The 27,484-nt window shown below is 41.8% G+C and overlaps 1 protein-coding gene across 3 annotated transcripts in view; it reads right to left on the bottom strand.

Moving 5' to 3' along the window:
• LOC138627560 (protein kinase C beta type-like) overlaps positions 1-27,484 on the bottom strand; it is a 99,249-nt gene that overhangs the window by 17,494 nt on the left and 54,271 nt on the right. For all 3 annotated transcript variants that reach the window (XR_011311396.1, XM_069709979.1, XM_069709978.1), the window contains exons 8-16: positions 25,927-26,023; positions 20,620-20,763; positions 12,235-12,408; positions 10,092-10,183; positions 8,888-8,950; positions 8,227-8,365; positions 7,426-7,506; positions 6,781-6,888; positions 1,446-1,586 (exon numbers count right to left, since the gene is read on the bottom strand). Coding sequence is in view for 2 of the 3 variants with exons in the window: in XM_069709979.1 (XP_069566080.1) it covers positions 1,446-1,586; positions 6,781-6,888; positions 7,426-7,506; positions 8,227-8,365; positions 8,888-8,950; positions 10,092-10,183; positions 12,235-12,408; positions 20,620-20,763; positions 25,927-26,023 (1,039 nt within the window). In the remaining variant the exon portion in view is untranslated. The remainder of the gene's footprint in view (positions 1-1,445; positions 1,587-6,780; positions 6,889-7,425; positions 7,507-8,226; positions 8,366-8,887; positions 8,951-10,091; positions 10,184-12,234; positions 12,409-20,619; positions 20,764-25,926; positions 26,024-27,484) is intronic.

Genomic DNA, 27,484 nt, shown 5'->3' with positions numbered 1-27,484 from the left:
ACAAACAGACAGTCATCAAGAACAGGAACAGGAAGTGAACGTCTAACCAAAGCGAGCCGACACTTCCGACTTTGAAAGCATCACACATCCTTCATAAACAACTACCCGTACAGAAACAGCATAACTTAGAAAAAAAAAGAAGGTGGTTTTTAATTTAGAAATAAAGCGAGACCTTCCTTGAAATAACACAGCAGCATAAAATTAGTCTGATAACATAGCACCACGAAGCATCAATAAACCACATTCAGATGCTAAAGTGAAGCCTAAACTTTTACGTGGCGTAAACACAAAATCTCTGAGTTAGAAGAAAGACAGGAAGAGAGAGAAGGAGTGAGTGACAGGGTGGTGAAGGATGTTAGAACGACGAGATCAAACAGAAAGAAGAGATGAATACAGAAGGAGAGAAAAAGTAGCGAACATATGTTCACAGTCTCATCAGAGGAGACTCTGCAGATACACACCTCAGTGTTCAAGCAGCAAGGTCTGAACGGTGACCTCTGTCGCACATGAGGAAATATACATGTATATAACAATGCACACGCGCACGCACACGCACACACGCGTGTGTGCAAAGCCCCAGCGGGCCGAGAAAGCTGCATAAAAATTCTTCAGCAGCGGTGTGGCCTAAGGCTGTGTGAGTGTGTGTACACATTGTGTATACGTGTGTGTGTGTGTGTGTGTGAGTATTACATGACATCATTCTGACTCTCGCTATGATCAAACTCATTTTGTCGTCCAGCAAACAAAAACACAAACACAGTTGTTTTAGGTCACTTTAGCTGAAACTGTGCAGTCGTGGACATTATTCCCTGGAGGTTCAGTGTAAACTCAGTCGAACCCGGTGAAGACAAAAAGACAAAAAGCCTCTCAGGACATGGACCACAACTGCACCAACCTGCAGACACCAGTTTTAAGTGTGGATGAATGTACGTACATTCAAAGCTGTCACCAGTATTGAACGTCTTCCTCCTCCGGCCCTCATTCGTCACTGCACCTGTCTCATTAACATCTTCCGCCTCAACATTTCAGGCATCATCATCATCATCATCATCATCATCATCATCATCATCATCATCATCATCATCATCATCATCATCATCACCACCAGCTCTGCCCTCATCGCCACACATTCCTCAGCACCACCATCATCATCGTCACCATCATTTCCTCACTTACCTGTGTGCATTGTCCCATACAGAGGAGGGGAAAGAGACAGAAACATCAGACAGAAACAAGTGAGAAGAATAAAGACAGAGATGGGTGTCCAACAGGAAATAGAGGACGTTAGAAAGAAAGAAGGGAAGAGGTGTAAAATTTGTTCTGCACCCACGACCATCCACGTCGCTCTCAGCGGATACTTCGCCGGGACTTTATAACCACAAACTCCGGTCAGTGAGCAGCACCCTTATTTGCGGTCACGTCGGGTTCAGTGGGGTCACACTTACAGCTCTGGGTTTGAAAGGTGGCTGCACCTCCTTGTTCTCCACTTTCTCCCAGTCCATGTAGCGGAAGAAGCTGTGCTCTCTGATGTCTCTCTCCCCCTCTGGACCACAGCCCAGCCGTTTTGCTGGATGCTTCGTCATCAGCTGGACAGACAGGGAGAAGAGAGAGGATTACTGTCTGTCACTCCTTCTTGTCCTCATTCAAACCTTTCCTGCCTTGTAGAGCAGAGCTTTGTCCCTTTTCTTCTTCTGTACTCTATTCTCTTCTGTCTATTCTTTACGGTTTGCATATTTGCACCCATCAAATTTTGTTTTTGCTCACTACCACTTTCTTTTCTCGCATCTTTTTGTTTCTTAAATAGCCCTATCTTTTTATTTACAACCATCCATCTTTCCTTCACTATCTCCTTCTCCCATCCTGATCTGAAGACACATGTTTATCCATCTTTCTGCTTTACTGACAGTTTCAATACTGTAACAGAACTAGAGTTTAGAGCCATGACAGCAGCTCTTTGGGGCTTTTTTTTTGGGTATAGATGTGGTTTGAGGTAGATGTAAATTTCAACACACTAACAAGCTCACAGTGAAAATGCTACCTTGCTGATGTTTTACCAGGTCAACCAAGTATCATGCCAAAGCGTAGCCACTGTAGCATCTTTGCTGAAAGAAACATGTGAGCATTAAGTATTTCGTTGTGACAAACACTGACTACATAAACACTCAGCCATACTAAACTTAAACATTAAAGTATTTCAGGACAATAATGATTTTTAATCATTACATTTGAATGATGTGTGGTGTCTTGACTTGTAACATATACATAAAAAGTAAGTTGGCAGGCATACTCCAAAGAGATCTGAATCTGATCTACATTCAACAGTGTGCTGCTGCAATGCCCCAAATTTCCCCTCTGGAATCATTCAAGTTTCATCTAATTTATTCCTGTCTCTTTCCTTCAGTGTTTCAAACCAGGATCCTTTCATTCATCTGTTTACAAATGAATCTCATTACAATTATTAGTGTTTCTTTCTTTTTCTCCTTCGTTTTAGCCAGCCGTCCGTTCTACTATCTATCTCCTTACAAGCCTCTCCCTGGGGACCAAACATAAGCCACCAAGTTACAGCCTGCAGACAAATGAATAACTGTTGTTTTTTTTCCCTTCTTTTACCACAGCAGTAGTCCACAGGCATAATTAAGAACCGTTTACAATGTCTGTCCACACAAAACCTTAAGAATGGCATCAAGGCGAGTGACGTCAGTGTGAGTGTGTGTGTGTAGGTGGCGTGTGCCTCCCTCGGGAGCAGCAGTCATAACTCATTACATTACAACGAGAGTAACATTTTTCAGGGGTCAGTCAACCTTAGTGCACGGGCAGACACATACACTCACCCACCCATATACACATATACCTAAATAAACAGGCAGGGAAAAGTCAACAGCTGAGTTAATATTTTGAATTTAGAAAATGTTTTAGCTTAAAATATTTTCACAGAAGCAAGCAGCATATTTCATACTTTTACGTTGTTTTATCTGCAGTTTTGATATCCATTAGAAAGTGTTTTTGTGGTTTAAAGTAACAAAAATCATTTCAGTATTTAGATTTACACCTCTCTTAAACTTCTCTCTGGAGCTCTACCAACAACAGTCTGTTTTGAGTCTGCGTCTTAAAGGCGTATTGATATCATGGACACTCTCTTCTGATTGGATGACTCTTTTCTGACTGATGCCAACCACAGGTTTTCTACAGTCTGATAATTTACTGCCTCCACAATGAATGACCGCTCTGGGTCTCTTCCACATTATAGGTTGGACACTGGGCCATGCTGAGGATAGACAAATGACATGAGCATGGGTTTGTGACATCACAAACTTCTGGCACTACAAACAGCACAGTTGCTGAACACAAGCTTTATGCATTTCTTCGTGGACTCAGTACTTTGAAACTTTCACAGTATTCATATGGCACCTGCAGTAGAACTGCTATATATTCAAAAAAGACAAGGAAATCTGAATTTATACAGTATGGGACCTTTAAAACCATATTAAGCAACTTTATTTTACAAAAGTCAACCAACAAGGTATTTTGAAGAAAGTTGTCGTGGTCCACCTCACTGTGACAGAGACTCTATGTTCTACTTATCGCCAAGTGCAACGCAAGTTTCTTTGCTAGTTTTAGAATGATACAATCATTCAGCACCCACGTTGGTTAATTAACAAATATACTTGCACCCGTCTGAGCACCCATGTGTGGCTTTGTTCGTGAGACGTGTTCAGGTGGATTCTTGGTGCATTGCGATCTTGAGGAAACTCAGAATAAAAGACCAACAGAATTGTTATTGTTTGCATTAATCTGCTCAAACCTGCGCACGAACAGATCAGTTTCCTCTGCAGAGGAGACTTGTTTTCTTCATCTTGGCACTTAAACGTCACACTCGTGACTACACTCATGGTGCCCAGTTTCACGAAACTTGAGCCGTGCTTTTTGCATTGGTGAATGCAACAGGGAACAGAAGCGGAAAATGTTTTTATGTGCGCCGGCTTTTGCATCTGTGAGCTCGTATCTGAGCAATTACTCTTTCCTGTAGAATCAAGTGAAGTTGAAGACTTCATGTCCCTAACGCTACAGCGCTGCAAAAAAATACCGTAGTAGGAGCTTGTGTGTGAGCGTGTGTGTGTGTGTGTGCGTGTGTGTGTGGCCCATTGCTGGATATAAAATATGGATGCTTGATAGTGTGGATGCAGGGGAGTGGAAATGTCTCTGATCACTCCCTTTCGTCATACGCTCACTCTCTCTCACGCACTCTCTCTCACGCACTCTCACGCACACACACACACACACACACACACACACACACACACACACACACACACACACACACACACACACACACACACACACACACACACACACACACACACACACACACACACACACACTGCGTAAATGAAACCAGTAATATATTGAATGTTGGCAAGAATTAATTCCTTAATTTGTGTCTGAAATTTGAAAGATGATGTGACATCATGTTGAGATATCTGATGCAGCTCCAGTAGAGTTTGACATTATAACATTTTTCGTACCTGAAAATACTCTACTTTGATACTGGAATGGAGATTTGCACTGTTGCTCCTAAAATTAAACTCAACTTTTTAAAATTGGTAGACCGAATTGTTTTTAAGTGTCATTCGGCATTTTTACTTCAACTGGTAAGACCGCAGATCTGGATGCAAAATACGGCTGATTTAAAATAGCAGTGCCTACTGCTCAAGTATATTTTTTGCAATAAAATGACACTAATATTTAAAAAAATTTCAGAACAGGCTATTGAAGCCCCCCCCCCCCCCCCCCCACACACACACACACTAACCCACACACACACACTGAGTTAACCCAGGCAGTGCTGGCAGGGCGCAGTGGGAGCTGTGGGGGTGGACGGAGGCAAGCTTTCATGCTCCACTGAAGATCCACTGTTGTAGCACTACAACCCAGTAATCATCACTAATGCATAACTCTGCGTGGGTGTGTGTATCTCACTGAACATATTTGTCATTAATTTGCCTGTGAATGTCTCTGCCTAAAAAGTTAGTGGGAGGATGTACGACTGAAGTCAAACATGTGTATCTTAATTCAAGCCTGCACTATATGTTGATGGTAATGTGTGTGTTTTTGAATGTATTGCAGAACGGATAGACCTGGGACAGAAAACAACGCAGTGCTCTTTCTTCATTTCTTGTCAGTGTAATCAGCAGTAAAGTATCGTTTTCTGCGTAAAAGCATTAAATGTTTACCCAAACCTTCCATTCATCGGTCCGTGTGCGTACACGTGTGTTTATGTGTGTGTGTATGTGTGTAGCATGTGGTGGTCAGTGAGGCGGACAGTTCGGAGATGAGACAGCGAGACAGAGGTTTGATAGAGAGGTCCCACTCCATTTATAGCAGTAACCAGCTCAAACATACACAAAGAATTGTGTACCCATCACTTCAGAGGACATTGACTCACACTAATTTGCTCTAACAACTACTTCTAAGGCTCTAACCAGTTTACTACAACCTCATAAAGCAAAATTCATATGATAACTAGACTGCACATCACAAAAATAACAGGAAATCTTCCTTTTTGAGTGTTTACAAATCACACACTGTTGCTGCAGATGAATTGCAGGTATTTTGCAAATTGCAATTTCTTCCACAAATATGGTTGAATTTACTTTAATTATTGTGATTCTAAATTGCTCGTCAGTGTGAATCAGACTGTGCATGTTTGTTTCTGTCTGTCTTTTTGTTAGCCCTGTGATGGACTGACGACCTGTCCAGGGTGTTACGCCGCCTTTACCCAAAGTCAGCTGTAATAGACTCCAACCCCTCATGACCCTGTTCAGGATAAGGTGGGTATAGATAATGGATATTGCGACATACCTAACCCTTACCCAAACCTAAAACAAGTCTTCACCATAAAATGTAACGGTTTTCATTGTGGGGGTCCTCCAAAAGGGAGGTGGGTCCCACAATGAGAAACAGATTTATGTCCCCACAACATGAGTAATACAATCACACACACACATACACACACCAGTCCGATCCAGTTGGGAAGTGTCAGGGCATCATTCGATACTGGCCGGTCTATTCTGAAGAGGAATTTCCACAGTCAACTGAGCACACTGCCCAGGCTTAAGCTATTAGAGCAATGGAGTGTGTGTGTGTGTGTGTGTGTGTGTGTGTGTGTGTGTGTGTGTGTGTGTGTGTGTGTGTGTGTGTGTGTGTGTGTGTGTGTGTGTGTGTGTGTGTGTGTGTGTGTGTGTGAGTGTGTGTGTGTGAGTGTGTGAGAGCAAGAGGGAGAGAATGTGTGTGCATGTCTGTGTGTGTGATAGAGCGATAGAGAGGATGTACAATGCAAAAAGCAAAACAATGGCTATAGCAATGAGCACTGCGGAGAGAGAGAGAAGGACGGGAGAGGAGAGCGTTATGACAGAGTGAGACGGAGAGTGAGATGGAAGCAGGACAGATAGCAAGAGTGAACAATGTTGTTTCACTCCAAATAAATGTTCCCTCACAATGGCTTTAATTATGCAGATAATTTTGATGTCCCTCTCCGTCGCCTTCTTTTCCTTCCTCTGTTCATCTCCTCCCTCCTTTCCTCTACCAAAGATAAAACCCTCCCAGTGTGCTCTCTCTCTCTCTCTCTCTCTCTCTCTCCCCTGTGTGTGTGTGTGTGTGTGTGTGTGTGTGTGTGAAAGAGAGAGAACGAAAGAGGGAGGTTTTGTGAGGAGCGAGCAAGGTTGAGCCTGAGCCAGACAAGGACTTGCAGTGTACAGCATGTGTGTATGTGTGTAAACTCACCCCTTTACAGATAGCGACAGCCTCCTTGGACATCGACTTGGGATAGGAGACGTGATGCTCCATGATGGACTGAAATAACTCGTCCTCATCCTCACCATCAAATGGAGGCTGGAGAGAGATGAGGGAGGAGAAGCAGAGGGCAGCACGGGACAAACAGAGGATATTTAAATTGAATCATTAAAGGCTGTTTTTTGGTCTGAAGTCCTTACAATCAAAATACTGCAGTCCTTTTCACAATATCCACTCCAAGTGAGATATCCAGGATTTGAAAATGTCACATCTATTCTTAACAGTGATTAATGCCATGAGAGAAAAACTCATTATGGGATATAATTTAATAGCTAACCTTTTGTTACACAATGTCACATTTTAAAGGCTACGATCGGGAGTGTTTGTTTTTGTTCACATTCAGCGGTGAATACAAATGCTGCTGAGAGAGGAGCCGGACACACACAGTCATGCTGTTTCAGAGGGTAAAACCAACACACAGTCACACACTGCCACAGGAACAAACAAACACACACACACACACACACACACACACACACACACACACACACACACACACACACACACACACACACACACACACACACACACACACACACACACACACACACACACACACGGACGGACGGACCCAACCTGTCCTGCCAACATCTCATAGAGCAACACTCCAAAGGCCCACCAGTCCACAGATTTTCCGTAAGGTTGGTAGGCTATAATCTGAAATAAAAGCAAGCAGATTATTGTAACTGGGCTGAAATTGTGATTGAAAACTTAAATGTAGGTTAAATGTGATCCAACTGATTTAGAATAATGTTGAGACACACTGAGTTCACTTCATCTACTGTAGCTACAAATACCAGTGGGAGAAGTAGTTTTAGTTATGACAGAATTAGCAAGATAATTGATGTGGTGTCAGTACACATAGCAAGGGATTGTTTAATACATTTTAATATTAGTATTATTGATTCAAAACAGAAAGAAAAAAAAAATCAACGTCATCACACGGATCAGACAATGACCACAACACTTTAATGTGGAGGTTATTTTGGAAACGATGCTTTTTCATCTTCTTGTGTTGGATGTGAAGACTTTAGGAATTTCTTGCTACTGGCCAAGAAATAGTCAAAAAAAAAAAAATTTCTAATTCACTTCCACATATAGTCATAAGATGTGTTACAATATAAGGAAAAGTTTTGCTTTAGGGAAAAGGGAGTATTTGTACAGCATTGATTACTTTAAGGACACTGTAAGGCAGCTGCATCAGTGCTGCATGACAACAATGAGAACACAAACACAACTTAAACCAACCAACACTCTCACACACACACACACACACACACACACACACACACACACACACACACACACACACACACACACACACACACACACACACACACACACACACACACACACACACACACACACACACTGTACCTCAGGAGCAATGTAATCTGGTGTCCCACAGAAGGTCTTGGTGGTGATTCCATCGTTCATATTTTCTTTACACATGCCAAAGTCTGCAATCTTAATGTGTCCCTCGCAGTCCAGCATTACGTTGTCCAGCTTCAGGTCTCTACAGGAGGGTGACAGTGTTAAAGGGGAACAACACTTGTTTAACGCCCCATGCAGTTTTCTGTCAGTGGGAGTTTGACTGTGGCACAGCTACAGTTACACTAATCAAGATCACACATATGTACGACTCTGATTAGCAATTAGAATTCTTGGCTTGAATAAAAACAGCAGAAAAGCAGTTAATTGTATTTTTTGGTCATTTCTTTTTATCATACAAAGTTTAAAAGTGTGTTTGGGAGATTGCAATGACTCATTAATTTGGATTATTATATCACAGCTATCTCAGTGGCAGGATTTGATTGTGTAATGGGAGAGCGGAAGAGAATAAATAATGATAGACAGCTGGTGTTGGTGGAGTCATAATAAATTGGATTTTTGTTAGTACAGTTGTACTTATGTATGTTTGGGGCAATGGATATCACTATAACTAAAGGAGGAGACACTCTGCTTCTGAGTCTGATCTTGGCTCTACTTGGTTTGTTGTTATTGTCATGTATTTGGCATGTTGTGGTGCGAACATTACCGGTAGATGATGCCCTTTAGATGTAGGAAAAACAGACCAATGGCTATCTCAGCAGCGTAGAACCTAAACACACACAAAACAGAAACAACAGCAGCAATTAGAAAGAGGCTGAGAGAAAGGACAGCGAGAAAACAGAGGGATAATTTGTGTGTGTGTGTGTGTGTGTGTGTGTGTGTGTGTGTGTGTGTGTGTGTGTGTGTGTGTGTGTGTGTGTGTGTGTGTGTGTGTGTGTGTGTATGTGTAAAGGTCAGTGCTGTCTATTCAAGGCCAGAGAGCAGCTGATAAGATCAACAGGAGAAGTCGTGGACAGACCGGCCTCGCAGTCAGCCATGTTTGCGTCGGCATGCACAATCAGTGTCTGTTTGTAAAGTGCACGTAAGCGACGTCAAGAGGCATTTTGAAGATGTGGTGACGAGTGCAGAATATGCAGAGCCTGTTTACAGCCTGTTAGATGTTTGTTTTCTTCTGTGATCAGGATGACGACAAGGGGGACGTCACTGAAATATAATAATACAATCAGACATGACACCGAGCCAAAGTTCAAGGCCACATCATCATCCACGGAGCAGAATATCCAGACTATTGTCCAATAAATAAATGAAATAAAGTAGAATAAGTTGATGGCCTTAGATAAAAGAGATCCTCACCCGGTTCGACTTGCCCTTCAGCAGTCTAAACCTTCTGCCAGAGGGAAGAAACTCTAATTCCCTATAAAGTAGATGAAGGGCTAACTCCGCCACGGCTCTCGCTTTCCCCGACAGCCTGCTTGTCAAATATGTCAGCCCGCCGGTTCGGGTTGACACCAGTGATCTCGCCAGCCACCTTAATTATACTCTGCAGTTTTGGAGGTATTGTACCACACACTGAAAAGTCTCAGGAGCCGCTGGATTACTTTCATTTCTTTGAAGTTCTTCAGAGCAGCAACGTGCATCGGGGCCAAACAACATATTTCACCCTGAGGCTCTTCAAGCGTTGCTTATCCATCACCTGAGCCGGTCAAATTACTGATGGCTTCTTTGCTATGATTAAAAAGTATTACTAAACTGTGAAACACCTATTTTCCATGGAGCTGAGAAATGTGTAGTATAACAAAGGTGTGTGTGTGTGTGTGTGTGTGTGTGTGTGTGTGTGTGTGTGTGTGTGTGTGTGTGTGTGTGTGTGTGTGTGTGTGTGTGTGTGTGTGTGTGTGTGTGTGTGTACTCACACAGCATGGGGCTCCTTGAACTTGCCGACCTGCTGTATCTGATACATGAGATCTCCGCCATTTATGTACTCCATGACAAAATACAAACGGTCCTACGGGGAGACAGAAGGGCAGAGAGAGACAGGAAGGTCACAAAGTGCATGTTCATAGAAGCAGAGGAGAGGTCACTGAGAAATTTGACAATTGTGAGAAAAATACTAAAGGAGGGGGAGGGATTATTCAGAGATCAGAGGAGAGATACAGAAATAAGAGACAGAGGAAGTGAAAGTGGAGAGATAAAAGAAAGAAAGAAGGAGGTAGAGGGCACCGAGAAAAAAAAAAAAAAAAAAAAAGACTGGGTTGTCGTCGCTGTGTCCAATCTGTCTTCAACTGAGGGAACACAGTGACATCAATTTAAGAACCTATTGTCCTCCATTATCTGGAGAAATTGCCAATAAGGTACAGTAGTATGTGGGAAAATGTGAAGGGATTTTGTGTGTGTGTGTGTGTGTGTGTGTGTGTTTTGGAGAAGATGTTGTAGAGTTGTGTGTGTTAGGGCCTGCACTGCCTGATAAGTCTGATGACCAGTTGTTTGCGTGCAATAATGTGCTCCGTGTGTGTCTGTGAGTGCACGTGTGATTGAAATATGTCTGTGCACCATATACGTGTATGTATGTGTACAGACATGACTGTTATAACTGCCTGTGTGCAATAACTGCATGTACAAAAGCCTTCCTCTGGACAGAGAATTAGAGCCGGGGAGGATTAACACACTCGCTTCTGCTGTGTGTTTGTGTGTGTGTGTAGATCAGATCAGCTTTATTTGTCTAGTCGTAAACCACAATCTCAAATTGATTCACACCACCTCATCAATCAATGAAAACACATACAGATGTGTTTATGTGGCATGTGAATGTAAATGACATGAAGTCACTGTTACATATGAAACCAGCAAGCTATATTTACTCCTCTGTTGAGTCATCTTCAGAGTAATATGGATTATACGTTAGATGACAAGCATGAATCAAATATGAATCCAGCCTGTGTATTCCAGCTGTGAGCCGCTGACAGCAGGCGGGTGGCTGCTGTTAAGACCACAGAGCTCAGCTGCAGTGCCGCTGTGCCCTTCAGCAGGACGCTGCACTGTGGCTCGCTTCTGATAACACGCAGAGGCCGACGGAAGGAGTCACTTCAGCTTTCTTTGTTTAGTTTCTGATCACTGGGTGTTAGCGGACGTGTGTGTGTGACCAACCCACACATTTTCTCATTCAACAGAACCCCATAGTTTGAACCGACAGTTAATAAAACAAAGACATGAAGTGAAATACATGACATTACTCACGGGATCGACGTGGAGTGAATAACCCCTTTAAAGGTTTCTTGTAGTCATGTTGTAGATTTAAGGTGAGCGTTAATACAGACAGACTGTATTGTTAGCCTGGTATTACCAGACCCGAACTCACTTTGGGACTAGATGGGGTCTGGCTGCGCTCCATTGAGGAATGTTTCCAGTCGTTGCCTCCTGATGGGCGTAGACTTCGGGTTAATTTAGAAGCTACTGGAGCAGCTTTTGATCAATTAGCATTGACCACCATATGACGTATGTTGTGCACCGAAACTCACCGAGTTGTAAAGTGCAGGGACCCTCCCCCAATGTGAGCAGAGTGCAACGCCATGTCGGTAAATGACCTTTGCAGAATGACTTCAATATTGCTACAGCTGTTGGTATTGCTTCATGTAGCTCTGTCACCATTGTTGGAACTATATTTCATAATAACTCATTGCTCTCAGCCACCCGTACTGCTCACTGATTTGTCCGCCCTTCAGAGAGTCTAACCAAACCTTGAACAGGCTTTCCAGATGATAATCAAAACCTGAATGCTTTGAGCAATAGGCGGGTGGGGCCAGGCTAGTATGTTGTATTTCAGGTTGATTTTCATCTCTTTGACGCAAGAGGGTTTTTTTGTTGAACAGTGTCAAAGAGATCTCCTTTGATTTAAATGGACCAGAACCGAACTTAACATGAACTAATGAAGATGCTTTGGTAGTGACAGGGGGAAACAGCTTATAAATAAGGCTGCTGTTAATTGCAGGATATGAAAAAACGTTTTTTTTTTTTGCTCAATATTATACAACTGCTGTGAGAATATGTGAGCCCACCCACCATCGTCTGGAAGGTGGAATGCAGCTGTGTTAAGAATGGGGGCTTTCCAGCCAAAGCTAAGACTCTCTTCTCCACCATGGTGCACTCGACGTCATCGTCCTGGATCACAACGTCCTTCTTCAGGATCTTTATGGCGTACAGATCCTCCGTCGCTTTACGCTCAGCCAGCATTACCTAGAGAAGTAGTAGAGTAGAGGAGAGAGAGAGAGAGAGAGAGGACAGATGTGAAATGCACGGAAGATAAATTCATCAATATTCAAAATCTTTGACACACGGCTCCTGTCATGGTTTTACAGAGAAAAGAAGGGTGCAGTGGAGAAAGGAAAGAGATTGTTGAGGTGGGGAAACCTGGGGAGACAGGGGTGGTAGTGTAAAGGACGGGGATAAAGGAGTGGAGGGATAAAGGAAAGCTTCTCTGACTGTTTTGGGTGAGACTGTCAAGGTAGAAATAAAGAGAGAGAGGACAAAACTGATTCATCACTTTTCAAAATGTCACTGGAGAAGAGGAAACAAAGGGAAATGAAAAGAATAAGAGAGGAAAGACAGAAAGAAGGGGGGTAATAGAAGCCATCAAAGTGGGACTGCAAGTCATTTTAATACATTTTTGGTAGAGGCACTTCGTGAGATAAATATCTGGTGAATTCTATCACTAAAATGTCAATACGAAAAATGCAAGCAGAAATGTCATCAACTTGCATCATCCTGTATCCATGTGCTACCTTCATTTTGGAAACGCAGCAACAGAGAATGCAGGCTTTGGCCATAGCGCTCGCTTTCTTTACAAAAATAGAGCTCGCAGTGTTGTGGATATTTCGTGCCATTTTGTGCTTTATTTCAAGAGGTTGGTTTGTTCACACTGGTCGTAGAAAAAGCCACAGTCAGGACAGACCAGTCACTCAAACACCTCAGATGAAGATTGTCCAATCATAGCTTAGCTCCAGAAGCAGACACAAAAAGTGTGACAAGTTGTGGATTTCTCCTCATTCTGAAGTGATACACACGAGACTGCAGTTAGAATGAAACTCAGCATGTAAGAGTCTTACTTGAGATTTTGAAGTGTGAATATATTTTCGAGCTTTGTAAAGCAAAACCATTTTAAACGTGCAAGGAATTGATTAAACAATGAGATTATCTGGTCTGATGTTGTCAGGCTGAGGAGCACACTACCTTCAGCAGAAACCTCCAAGGCAAACGAGCACATACTTATCCAACTGATGTTTCATAAATTCATGGGGCTACAGATTACATTAAGTCTTTATTGGATTTTGGGAACACTCCAGAAGCGTTCCCTTTGGTGTTGTTTGTCAAAAACATAACTGCTTGAAAAAGCAGGTGAGCTGATTGAATCCCACATGGATTTCAATATAATATCACGCATATTTAAGATGCCTTTTTAACAATTTTTTTCCTGAGTCAGCTGAAAAAAAATATCCACATGAGACAAAGTTTTCAGAGCTGAATGTTTTGGCTGCAGCTGTCATTACAACTTACAAAATCACTTTTAGATAGTTGGAAATGCTTCTTTTGTCAGTCTAAAATCAAAAACCCATTCTATTCCCAAATTACCCAGGATGTTGTGTGTTAAATCTGCATCCCTATTAAATGTATAGAATGTGTGCTGCGAGAAAATGGAAAACTTAACTGGTGTTATAACAATTTTCATTTTAGGGGAGACGATTTTGATGACAGTTTTCTGACACTGTCCCCAAGATTATTTAAGATTTTCACGCTGTTTGTCTTTCTTTGTCCTTCATGAACATTAGGAAGGACACAGAGGAGAAAGAAGGGATTATTTCACTTTTCCTTTTCAGAATCTAGGGCAGACAGTTTGGGGGCGGGTGGAGATAAAAGAAGGTGGATGGGTGAAAAGAGAGGGATTAAAAAAGTGGAAGAAAAGTTGATGAAGGTTTGAGAAGGGCAGAAGGTGACAGAAGGACAGAAGGAGTGACTGAGAAAGAGATGCGCAGCTGTCAAGTGATTCAGATTCATATTTATTTTAATTGTAAAGTCTGGGGGCACATCTCCGAGTAATCATGAGATGCACACGCGTGCACACACACACACACACACACACACACACACACACACACACACACACACACACACACACACACACACACACACACACACACACACACACACACACACACACACCTTACATTTTTTATTTTATAGGTTTCATAGTTATAATCTGTGGCTGCTGAGACTACGAGATGACTGCCTCTGCATTGCTATGTGTGTGTGGTTGTGTGTGTCTTCTGCAGTGGGAATGTCTTGCAGCCAAGGTCAGCCTCATGCTTCTGCAGACTCTGGAAAAAAAAGAGAGTAAATATTTCTGTCTCGTCTTCGACGCTCTTGCCTACCATGTCCTGCAATCCTCTGCCTCTTGTTTTTCAATTTGATCTCCTCCCTATACTTTGCTCTTCCTTTCTGTTCTCCTGTCCTCATATCCTCTTTCCTGAAGGATCCGGCTGCTGCTGCAAATAGCGGGCCAGATGTGGGTCAAGTCTCAGCTTGCAGGTCATCTCATAAAAGTTGAAGCAGACTTGTGACCAGAACAAAAAGTTCAGTGAAGTTCAACTGTCTGGACAAAAATCTGTACGAGGGAATATGAGCAACTATCCAGTAACTGTTGAAAGTGCGATGTCTGAAGGAGCAGAACACTGAACTAAAGTGCTTATTTTTCACTAAGTACCAACACATTGGACAGAAGCCATCAGTGTGTTTATTGTGTCTGTTAAACAGAGGACATTAAAACACATTCATTTCCGGATAAAATAATTGAAGTCAGCAGATATGTTAGCAGGCAATGCATTCAAATCCTATGATTATTTCAGAACGGCTGTGTGTGATTAAAAACAACACCACTATGTACAATTCAAGTACTACACAAGCAACAGTGCTGACATGTAGGAGCACTATGTGTGAGTGTACTACAGGAAGTACAATAATTGGAACAGAGCCATGTTCTGTTTTCTTTTCTTAGCTAAGTGTACATGTAAGTATAACAGAGCACTTCACTCTCAGAACGCTGTCTTGCTTGTTGTTCCTCATTTCCAAAAGTAGAGTGAGACGCCGAGCCTTCAGCTTCAGGCCCCTCTGAAGGAACCAGCTCCCAGTTTGGGTTCGGGGGGGCAGACATACTCACTAGCTTCAAGATTAAACTTAAAACCTTCCTTTCTGATAAAACTTATGCAGTTAGGGCTGGCTCGGGTGACCCTGAACGATGCCTTAGTCATGCTGCAATACTTAAAAAAAAAAAAAAACATTGATGTTTTTAATACATTTTTTGTGATTTTGTTTCCTTGCTGTGTGTTGTGTGATTGTAAAGTGTTTTGAGACGATGTCCCAAGGTGATTTTACAATTGAAATAAAACTGAATTGAATTAAGTACATCCAAAAATGTGGAACGATTCCTTAAATAGACAGTGGTGTGTACTGTAAGGTGCTAAGACATAGCACAACATTAACCAGGCAGTGAACAGGCAAGAAGAGTGTGGAAGAAAAATGTCTGTGCTTTCCATTACAAGGCTACCATGAAGCGTTTGTAGTTCCCACGAGGCTAATTGAGTCTTAGAACCTCAACAAAGTAACTTTCATTCTACTGTATTGTGTCTTTAAACCTTTTATATCACATCTGATGTTGATTTGCATAAAACACAGGGTGAACCTAGTGGCCTGAAAATCTTGCAGCTGCTGAACTGCTTATGTTAAAGTGAGTTTGATTGATCTGTCGATGTGTTTAATATACCATTTTCCTGCAAGATAGTCTAGATCTTAGAAATACTACGAGCTTTGTCTCCACAGTCAGCTGACAAGCAGTGTGTACCACAACTATGTGAGAATTAAGCACAACTGCTCGCGACTCTCTCATCATAAGTTACTGCCGATGAGTGTCAGCTTAATGATGTAAATGGAAAACATATCACACTCTTTTCAAATCCATCAAGAATAGAGCAATAAGAGTGACCTTTGTTTCCCTATGAGATCAGAAACTTAGCAACTTTGCTGTTTATGTCTTATAAATATTCAGGTATGATAATGGAGGGAGGTTATTGAGTTCGGGATTCTATGAGGAGCGCTGCACAGATGGACAAAGAGATACGGCTATATATGTAGACGTGTGTGTGTGTGTGTGTGTGTGTGTGTGTACAGTGTTAATTGCAATGAGAGCAGCCAGAGTTTAAGAATTTTCAGCATCTATTGAAGTTGGACCTGCACCGGTGGCATCCTCTGTCGACCTCAGGCATAAACGTAAGCGTGGGTGTCTGTTTGTGTGTGTACGCATAGACTCCGCACATATGGTGGCGGTATGACTGTATGTAAATATAAACTCTATAAAGTTGAAACAGAGAGGCAAGACACCATCTGGTCCGAAGTTCATTTTATATAAGCACAAGGACAAGGACAAGAGCAGCGCAGGAGAAAGGAGCCATAAAACCAGCAGGTTTCATCAAAAATCAAATGCCTCCGAGGACTGAGGAGACAAAACAACAACAGGAGCTTCTTGGCATCGTTACAATCTGTGGTGACAAACTTAGGAAGGCGAGCACAAGCTGTTTTTTAATGCACCTTTTATCTTTTTCATGTAATTGTATTTACCTGATCATTTACCTTCCCAGTTACAGTTTATGACCACACGACACTTCAGTATCTTATTCAAGGCGGTCACACTGTCCCTCATAAACTGGCTGGTGCACTACAGTATCAACTGTGGTGTCTGTCACCGTTTGATCCAAGAAAGTTGTTCAGGGTCATTTGCCAGAGAGCAATCCTGAGGATATAAGCTGTCATGTGTCGTAAATGATGCCAGAGTGTTTTCTCTGCTGACCTTGCAGAGTGAATTTATCCAGGCAAAATTAATGACACCACACTCTACTGCACTGCGTGAAATTGCACTGCATGTTGTATTACAGTGGGCTATGTGTATTATTCTAAACTGTCATATATTATATACAAAGTGTATGTAGCCATTGTTTCCACTGAGGCGCACATTTCCTGGGTTTTAGAAAATCCTAAATGAGAGCAGGCTTTAACAGATTTTTGTGGCCATGTTATAATGTATTATTGCAGATCCACATTAGATGTCATGTTTTAGGAACATGAAAAACAGTAGATCACAATGAGATGTGATCACAGACTTCAGGTAAAAGTGGACGCAGCTTCCGAGTGCGGTACTGCTAAAGGCCACTCGGGGTTGGTTTCAAAAAAGTCAATACATGTTTTAAACAAGTTATTAAGTTGCTCCTTCTTATTAGTTTTGTGGTGGTCCTTCTGAAAATAATCCCATCATTAATTAGATATTAGGCCTCAGAAAGCGAAATGTTAGGGGAAGCGTCTATTTGATTGACAGCTCTGTAGTGTGGTGCAGTCAGGTGCGCAGGCGGGCAGAGTGTCCTCGGGTTCCCAATCAGAACCACCCGCTCCTCCCCAGCACGTCCAGAAATGGTCAGTTCTGGCTTTAAAATAGTAAGACGGCGACGGCCGAAACGGCAGTTCATCACAAACTAATATGTGATGTCATATGTGATGTCACGGTTGGTTGCTGCTTGGATTTGATGCTATCAAGACTGAGGAGTGTTATTGTTACAGTGTGCTGTACTGAAGATTCACTGAGCAGCAACTTTGATGTATATGGTTTAAAAATGACTATAATTTTATCTTTCCACATCAGTCTGTGATCATTCAGTTCTTCTGTATGAGAGGCTCGAAGGTTGCAGTGTCTTCTTTCAACACTGTAGATGAGTATTACACTACAGGTGTAAATTTGGCATGACTTATTTTGATGCACTGCATCTGTAGTACACGAACTGCATGATTTGTTTTATAGCATAAAGCTGCTCTTACACTACTAGTTTGTTTCAGTTGGACTAGACAAAGAAAACGACAATATATAAGGTAACAAGACTTGAGGCTTTAGGAAGCAAGAGCTATAAACATGAACTGACAGGTTGGACAGTTTTTGTGACGTCATCCGCTCAAAAACAACCCATTTCAAATCCTGGCAACAAACAGCTGGCCAAGCAGTCACAAATACTCTAAGATTAGAAGGAGATAGCTGGGGTGGTCACTATACTGCAAATAATATGGTTACCATAGCTACCATTTATACAATATACATTGCTCGCTGCACAGATCACTCGTTTCAAAATTGCTTCATTGGCAGTTAAGGATCAAAGGCAGCATTAAATTATAGTTTAGCTTTTGAATTCTTACTAGAAACACACACACACACTAAACTCTTTGTGTTGGTCTGTTTTACTTTCACACCACAAACAAATAGCAGTCTGCTTGGATGTAGACCAAGACCCTCTTCTTGGTCAAGCTGTTCAGTTCGCACCAGACTGAAACGAGATTAGGTGTGAAAGCACGCTAAATCATGTTTCTGTCACTTTCATGCCAAAATAGAGTGATTTTGTAAAAAAAAGTAAAACAAACAAACCAAGCAAAGCAAACATACAGCAATTGTCAAGCTTTAAGGGGTGCTGTCCATGGTGCTGAAATGTCACACCAAATTTCCCATCCTGTGGTTGAAAAACCGAATGAATAGCAACCGAATGAATGTAAATTCATTCCTTGTGTTCGTGTCTTTGTACTTGCTCTCTCCTGTTGCGCTCTGACGTGTGTGCATAGAGAAATGACAATACAGATCAAAATGAAGCATGTCCTTGCCTGTGTCTGCCCACGAGATGTGTGTGTGTGTGTGTGTGTGTGTGTGTGTGTGTGTGTGTGTGTGTGTGTGTGTGTGTGTGTGTGTTACTGTAAGAACATCCACAGAGAAATGTGAGCAGCAGTATTGTAATGCAGATGTCAGACACAGTGGCAGTAACAGCAGCTCTGAAGGTAACAGCCTCCCTCACCAACCTTTCAAAAGACACACGTCACATGAGCACTTGGTGCTGCGTGTGGTTGTGTGTGTGTCTCCGAACTGTGTCTTCCTCTTTATAAATGCTCTGCGCTAGTATTCACAAAAAACCCACTAGTGTGTGCATGTGCATTGTATAAGCCAAAATGAGCCATGCGTGTGCATGTGTGTGTGTGTGTGTGTGTGTGTGTGTGTGTGTGTGTGTGTGTGTGTGTGTGTGTGTGTGTGTGTGTGTGTGTGTGTGTGTGTGTGTGTGTGTGTGCGTGTAGGTGATGTGTGTATCTGCGTGTCTGTGCATGTTTCAGAAATCTGTGTTTACGTGTGCGTGCACATGTGTGAGTCGGGCATTCCAGTAATGATCCAGCCTCAACTCAGACTGTCCACAATGACGCATCAGTGTAGCTTTAAATGCCTGTTACCATGGAAACAGGCAGCTGGCATACAGATCTGATACACAGACAATGGTCTCTCTCTCTCTCTGTCGTGCTTTTCCTGTCACTTTCGCTCTCTCTCCTCCCTGCTGCTCTCCCCGTCTTTCTTTCTTTCTCTCCGATTCTTGCCTTGATTTTCATTCATTCACGCCAGTCTTCCCTCTCCAAGGTCCCCCCCCCCCCACCACCACCACCCCACCTCTCGCTCTACCGCTTTTCATTCAGTCTGACGTTTTTACCTCTCCCTCGATTCATTCATGTCAACCTTGTCACCGTGCCTCACATCTGTCTCCCTCTCTTTTCATCGCTCTTTCCACTCCTCACGTCATCCTCTTCACCTCCTTTCGCGTCATCCATCTCTGTCTACCTGCGCTTCATCTCCTTTAATTCTTTCTGTCTCTATCTTCTCCTTCTGTCTGTCTTTCCTTTCCTCTGAGCTCTGTCTGTAGATATAGAGCTCCAATGCTCAGTCAGACAAAAAGCTCCCCGGGGTGTTTACTACTCGCACACAATTAAAAAGAAGTCTCTGCACATTCATGATGGCTGCCACACATCATGAGTATGTTCTTGGGAGCATTGGGTGTGTCCATGCTTAAAAATGAATGCAACACGTCTACATGAATGGTGCGGGCAGTACATCAAGATGTGATAAAATAAGATAAAATTATCTTTTAACTACCACTGGCTTTCAGTGGCTAAGGTTAGCAATATTTGCATAGAAATTGCTGCCTATTTGGCATCATTCCAATGAATTTCTCTGCTTCAGTAACTGTACGTTTTTCTTGTGTTGTTTGGCAACCATTACTTCAGCTTCTTTTACCATAAATAATATAAGAACTTCCTGAAATGCCGCCACCTTGTTTATATCATGCACAATCCCATCTGCTGCCAGGTAGATTCAATCTCATCCTCCAAGTAAAGTATCAAGGAACGTACAGTGTGTAAATAATGGTGCTAGAATCACTTGCTTTTGTCTTCAAGTTGATAATCATGAGTTCTCCAAAGATAAACAGCGATACACTAATATACATGTGCACCTGGATCACATTTAGAATTAAAGACACACACACATGAACACCACGCCCTTACCTTGCCGAAGCTGCCTTTGCCAAGCACCATCAGGAAGTTAAAGTCAGACAGCTTCATGCGATCTTGGTTGCCATTGGAGTCAAACCGGGACGCGGCATTGGCCGACTTGCCTTCTGTGTTCTTGCCTGGACCGATCTTAGCCCTCTAGATGAAGGAGAGAGGAAATGGGCCCGGAATTAGGAAACAAACTTTCAGCCGTCAAAGACACCAGGGGCTGGAGTGTTTGTGAACTAAAGAAGGTTGAGTTGGCAAACAACTCTAATGTGCAGTATCTAAGCCTAATATGATGATGAGGAAGTTGGTGATAAAGAGCCATCCGATCTCATTTGGAAGTGCTGTGGAATTTTAATATAAAATAATTTGAGAAATTTTTGAGACATTGGTATAATTGTCATGAACAAACGTCACTATCAGAGACGGATTGGTAACCAGGGCCTCTACCTTACAACCGGTGTCGTTGCTAGTTTCAGACCGACACAGTTGTCATTTTCCCATCCAGTGCGCATGTTGTTTAAGTAGCAAATCTACTTGCACCAACAGTGACCAACAAAAAAAAAAAATCAGCGGTGCAGTATTTTATGCTTATTTTATGGGTGCATTGTTAAGATGATAATATGCACCTACATGAACAGGTGCTGAAAAAAAAAAGATTATAATATGATTTTTTTTTTTTATTGTGAACATTAATCTGCATATCAGCAGATTAATTTCCTCCGCAGAGAAGAAACATTCTCTTCTGTTATTCTGTTTAACAATTGTTATACTAGCAAATCTGCCAAGGTGCAAGCACATCTGGCTTGTAAAGGGAATGGGAGATGACAGTCTGATTGGTCTACTGCATATCATGCCCAAAACGCATTTATATTTAATTAAGAGACAAAGTACAACCCCTTTGAACCAAGCACCTTAGGTTGTGCTCAGATTATTCGCTGTTTAACTGCCAACGGTGGATTTAGAGACTCTTAGGTTATTAAAGTAGAGATCCATGACTCTGCAGTCTACTTAAACGACTTAAACATCTCTTTATCATGCTTAGCAAAGACCAATGTATTTTTGTTTAAAAGGAAACGAGCCAGGTTACGGTAAATATAGAAAATACTCCACAGTGACCACAATCTGTAAATTATATGTTTTAAAAAATATAGTCAGAAACATATTTAACTTTCAATCTTTAAAATAAAACAGGAAAGAGCAAACAAAATTACAACCAGACACAATTAATTAAATCAGTAAGTTTAAACAGAAACTATTTTATATCCTCTATTTCAAACTTTGGTCTATTTTAATAACAGTTAGAGAGACAGAAGTGAAAGTGGTGAGTATGTTAAAAGGGGGGAGTTTGAACCCTTTTTTCCATCTGTTCCATTTATTCTGTGCGGCACTTTACACTCCATGTCACACTTTCCATAACAAATATGGCCTCCCTGTGAGTCTGCCACTCTGTTCAATCATGTCTGTCACCACTTCCCTCATTTCTGTCCTTCAACCAGACTCGCCCACTTACCCTGAAAGTTTTCAGAGCATTATTCATTCTCTAAAATAATTCATTTTCAAACCTCATCTTTTTTAACTGTGTCTGACTCCCCGTTTATTCACGTCTATCATCACTTGCCTGTCTCTGTCCTCTGCACTCTACTTCATTCCTCAATTTATTCTCTGCCTCGACCTTGTCGTTCTGTCTTGTCCTTTCTCTGTCGTGAGAAACTTTTATTATAATCTAATTCTCAACTTTATTAAACCCTGCTTCAGTTTTAAAATGCTTTTTAACAAATGAACAGAAAGCCTGCACACGCAGAAGCAGAGGTACAGGACGAGTACATCTTATCTTATCTGATCTTATCTTAAATTGCTGCTCCACACTGAAGCTCTCTGCACTTCTGTGCTCTGCAGTTGCAGTAATTTCTCCACTGTTGGGTCTTGAAAATTGAGTGAAGCATCCAACTACTCTTCTGCTCCCTGGACTGTTAGCTGTGTGTGTGTGTGTGTGTGTGTGTGTGTGTGTGTGTGTGTGTGTGTGTGTGTGTGTGTGTGTGTGTGTGTGTGTGTGTGTGTGTGTGTGTGTGTGTGTGTGTGTGTGTGTGTGTGTGTGTGTGTGTGTGTGTGTGTGTGTGTGTGTGTGTGAGACAACAGATGGAGACAGATAGAGCCTTTTATCCATTGATGAGTCCAGAGCCATATGGGTTGCATCACACACACACACACACACACACACACACACACACACACACACACACACACACACACACACACACACACACACACACACACACACACACACACACACACACACACACACACACACACACACACACACACACACACACACAGGGGGCAGTCAAGGTATTTGTGAGCAGCAGAGCATGCTAAAGGCAACACTCTCAAAGCCATCAGAGGTTAATGGTGCTCGCTGTCTGTCTGCCTGTCTGCCTGTCTGTCTGTCTGTCTTCAGCAAGGTGGCCAAGTATGTTGTGCTCATTATAAAGCATTAAAAAAGAATGAATGAAAACAGAAGAATGAAATTAACGGTCCTCAAAACTTTTGGTTTGTATTGGTGTTTTTTGCTGGGGAAGCACTGATACCACCTTAGCACTCCGACTTAGATTTGGGTACTCGGAGATACTTATTAATGATGCAGTATTTCAACCATAAAAATTATTATTACCATAAAAGTGAGGTGACTTTGAAGACCACACCTGCTATAGCTTCGTTGCTGCACAAGTTCTTTCAGTGGGGAGCACAAATCCATTCAAATCAACGCATGGTGCAGTGAAGCTGATGAGAGACACTGAGTTGACTCTGCTGGTCCAAACATCAGTGGTGAAGCTAAAGGCTAAAAAAGTCTTCCAACACTCTTCTGATGGGTTTTCAGAAAGTCAAATTGGAAACTTACATGAATTGAGAGAAAAGTTTCAGCTGAAGATGAGAGTAACCATTTGTGTTCTCGAGGTTACCTTTGAAATGTAACAGGATATTGATTCCTAGTTACCCTGTTCAAAATGTAATAACTAATGAAACAATTTTAATTGCTTCATCAAATTATGTAATTTATTCAATTTGATTCATTTTCTCATAAATGTTTGAAACTGAGCATATACTGTAGCTAAAAACGTCCTAAAAAATAACTTTAACTAGTCAGTGAAAACCTCACAACAGTATTCAACACTGATTACTGTAAAACTTTAATTGAAAGTTCTTCAATAAAACTTTAATTACGTTGAAAATGTTTTGACTTCAAAGCACAACCACCAAAATAAATTACAAGCAGAACACAGCTGACTGCAGTAAAGATAAAATGTTCCCATGACCTCAAACCAAGTCTACTTTCAGGTCGACTCCATGCTGAGTGATGATAGAACTATAAACAGGGCTGAGTTCACAGATTTTTTTTTTTTAACACTAGTTCCTGAATGACTCTTTTCAAATCTTTCTTCTTCTTCTTCTTCTTGTTTTACGGCGGTTGGCTTCCCGCTTATTTAAGCATTACCGCCACTTTCTGTCAAATACTGTCAAATGCATAGAGGCTACAGATGGAGACAGAAGACATTCCTGAACAGGGAAAACTGCAAAGCAACAGAATGAGTTATATTTTGCTTGTAAGCTTTTTACTTATTATTATTTATATTCATACATAACCACTTTGTAACAACCAACATTTTAACTGTAATTTAATCAGATATTTGTTCTCGCTAACTTTAACTGATTACAGTTACATCTATTTTGGAGTCCAATTAGCCAATATGTTTCAGGTTACATATAACTAGTTATTCCCCAACACTGAGAATAACCTTAAGGGTTCTGTTCCTAAACTTCCTCTGAATAACCTTTAAAGTTTGACTTGGTGTGTGTGTGTGTGTGTGTGTGTGTGTGTGTGTGTGTGTGTGTGTGTGTGTGTGTGTGTGTGTGTGTGTGTGTGTGTGTGTGTGTGTGTGTGTGTGTGTGTGTGCATTCGTACATCATGCATTATTTATTACTTGTATGTGTGTGTGTGTGTGTGTTTGTGGTTCTGGATGGGGTGAAATGGAGGCATGCAGCTCATGTTACCAGAGTGAAATCTTTGCGACTGTCTCGCTGTCTTTCTTTCTCCCTGCCATCTCTCTCAGAGCTTCACCCCAGAGGTTGCTCACATGCTTGTGTATGTGTGTGTGTGTGTGTGTGTGTGTGTGTGTGTGTGTGTGTGTGTGTGTGTGTGTGTGTGTGTGTGTGTGTGTGTGTGTGTGTGTGTGTGTGTGTGTGTGTGTGTGTGTGTGAGATAGCCGGCCCCCCGAGAACGTGTCTCAGTAAACGTCTGAGGACCATGACCTTGAGGAGACAGGAGGAGGAGAAAACAGATAGAGAGGGAGAAGCACACAGGGGGGCACTGAAGGTGACAAAGGACAAAACAGATAAGTGAAGGAGAGGGAGGGAAGCAGAATGAGGAGGGGGAGGATGAAGAGGGAGAAATGGCAACAACAACCTCCTCAAAAAGCCAACATCCAAACAATTATCTATGAAAATAACAACATAGTACTAGTAATTTACAATCTGGATAATAACTGTTAATAACTTGTATCAAGCTTTTCATCTTTAAATGTGAAACTGTTCCATTAAATCATGGACGAATAAACCTCACTTGGAAGAGCACAGCTTCAGCAGCATTTAATTTTTCCTTTTTATTTTAAATTTAACATTAATCGAGCCAGAAAGTTTTTTTTTTTCCTCAAATGATCTTTCAAATGAGTTCTAAAACTGAAGCCTATCTTCAAACAACAGCTGCGGCAAAAGCAAGGACAGCTGAGAAAAGAAAAGCAAAATTGCCCCCAAACATCACTACTTCCCTCTGTGATTAACACATTTCAGAAAGAGGCTCTCATGTTTGTGGCTCGGTGTCAGCAAGACAGAAGGAGGAGAGGAAAAGAGAGGTAAAAAGAAAAAGAAAAAGGAGAAGCCAGAGCGGGGGTTATCCTCACAACTGCCAAATGTGTTAATGAGTGGGCCTACTGGTCACCTCACACACACACACACACACACACACACACACACACACACACACACACACACACACACACACACACACACACACACACACACACACACACACACACACACACACACACGTCTGGACCTGCAGTGTGCCAGACCGGATGGTACTATAAGTGTGCCTGCCAACTGCTAACAGCTCTCCCAGAGTGGCCCTCACTCAGACACACACAGTTGCGTAGTGGGCACACACACACAAACCTACCAAACTGACACATTCAAGCACACACAGACAGACACACACACACACACACACACACACACACACACACAGTACACACACACACACACCTCAAATTTCTGCCGTAGCTCCTCGTTGCCCTCCTCCCCCTCCGGAGCAACAGGAACATTGAAGTACTCGCCTTCTTCCTGGGAGAGCAGCTTAAACCTGAAGTGAGAGGATATTTCCAGTCAAATCAATTCCCAAGTACTTTCTACAATTAAGGTGTTTAACTGCTGTCATTAACCGCAAGCTGCTGACAGTTTAGCGCCCCAATTTAGAGTCCTAAAGAATAATCAGGTGATTATTTAGTAATTCACTCTTTTTCATGGTGATTCAGCAGAGCCTGATAGAGATGAGCCACAAGCACAGCTGCAATGTTTTTTTTCTTCACATAATCAATACAATATTACTTTTCATAGTAGCTCACATTTGGTCCATTAGAATTGATGCAGCCTCAAACATCACGGACTGTTGATAATGTGATTTTACTTTCTTCAAGTTTTTTCAGGAAATATTAATCAATTTGACTTTGAACAACTATAAGATCAGACGTGCGTTTCATGAGGTTTTAGCTAACAAAACAAATTTACCTTAGTTAAAATATAGACAATGTAATTGGTGCATTTTCTGTGCATCTTTTTTCAGTTCTCTGTTGCAGCTTGCTTGTTCTGATTACTTTATGGTGGCGGCAACACAGCGGTGCACACAACGTTGACATATTATACACTTCAAAATTGATGGCAAACTTGTTTGTCAATGGTTGCCGATTTACAAAATCACAGAGCAACATCATTCATTCAGAGCTAAGTTTATAGACTCCAGTAACTCCTGAAGCTGCTAACTGCTCATTTTCACCAGGTATTAACTTACGGTACTGAGTGGATCAAAATCAGAGAGGTGACAGTGTATCCAAAGTAATGAGCCACAGGAGCTCATTACTTTGTAAGAATATATTGATTATAGGAGGAAGCTATTGCACATCTGAACAAATGAAAGGAAATCAAACACTGCAAACAGGTTGCAGTTTTTAGATTACACTTAGACAGTTGTTGTAGTCTCAAACTAAAAGTTTGGAAATTGACATATGAACGTCTGTTACATTCACGCCCTTGCAAAACAAGTTCACTCAATATTAAGGCTATCACCAGCAGATACAACTCTCTGTATTTCACTGTATAGCCTACAGAGTTTTTACATATTGGTGTCTGGTTAACCATTCCATATAAATGCACACTGAGCATGCTCTATAGACAGAGCATGCACACACCAGAGCCTTTTGCTGGCCGAGCCGGCTAAAATCCAGTTTCGCCCCATGCTAATGGGATGAGTGGGCATCAATGAATTCAGTCGTGCGGCTCTTCCAGACTTTTCAAACTGGACCAAGACGATCAAATCCTGATAGTAGAACCAGTGAGTTACGCAGTTTGCACCAGATATGTCACATTATCTGACAACACTTAATTCTATATGAAGAAGAACTTGTAACCCTGTAATCCCGTCATATTCTTGTCTTTTACACACTGTGAAGAAACAGCTTTACAGTCAAGGACATTGTTGCCATTTCTACACGTCCGCAAAGTAAGATTATGTCATCAGCGCAACTCTTTTGAACATCATTTCAAATAC

The sequence above is a fragment of the Brachyistius frenatus genome, unplaced genomic scaffold (assembly GCF_029030835.1).
Source record: "Brachyistius frenatus isolate BFR_SWC_R1_liver_20210118 unplaced genomic scaffold, ASM2903083v1 Contig_88, whole genome shotgun sequence".
Taxonomy (NCBI): domain Eukaryota; kingdom Metazoa; phylum Chordata; class Actinopteri; family Embiotocidae; genus Brachyistius; species Brachyistius frenatus.
This window is presented reverse-complemented; position numbering and strand designations above follow the sequence as displayed.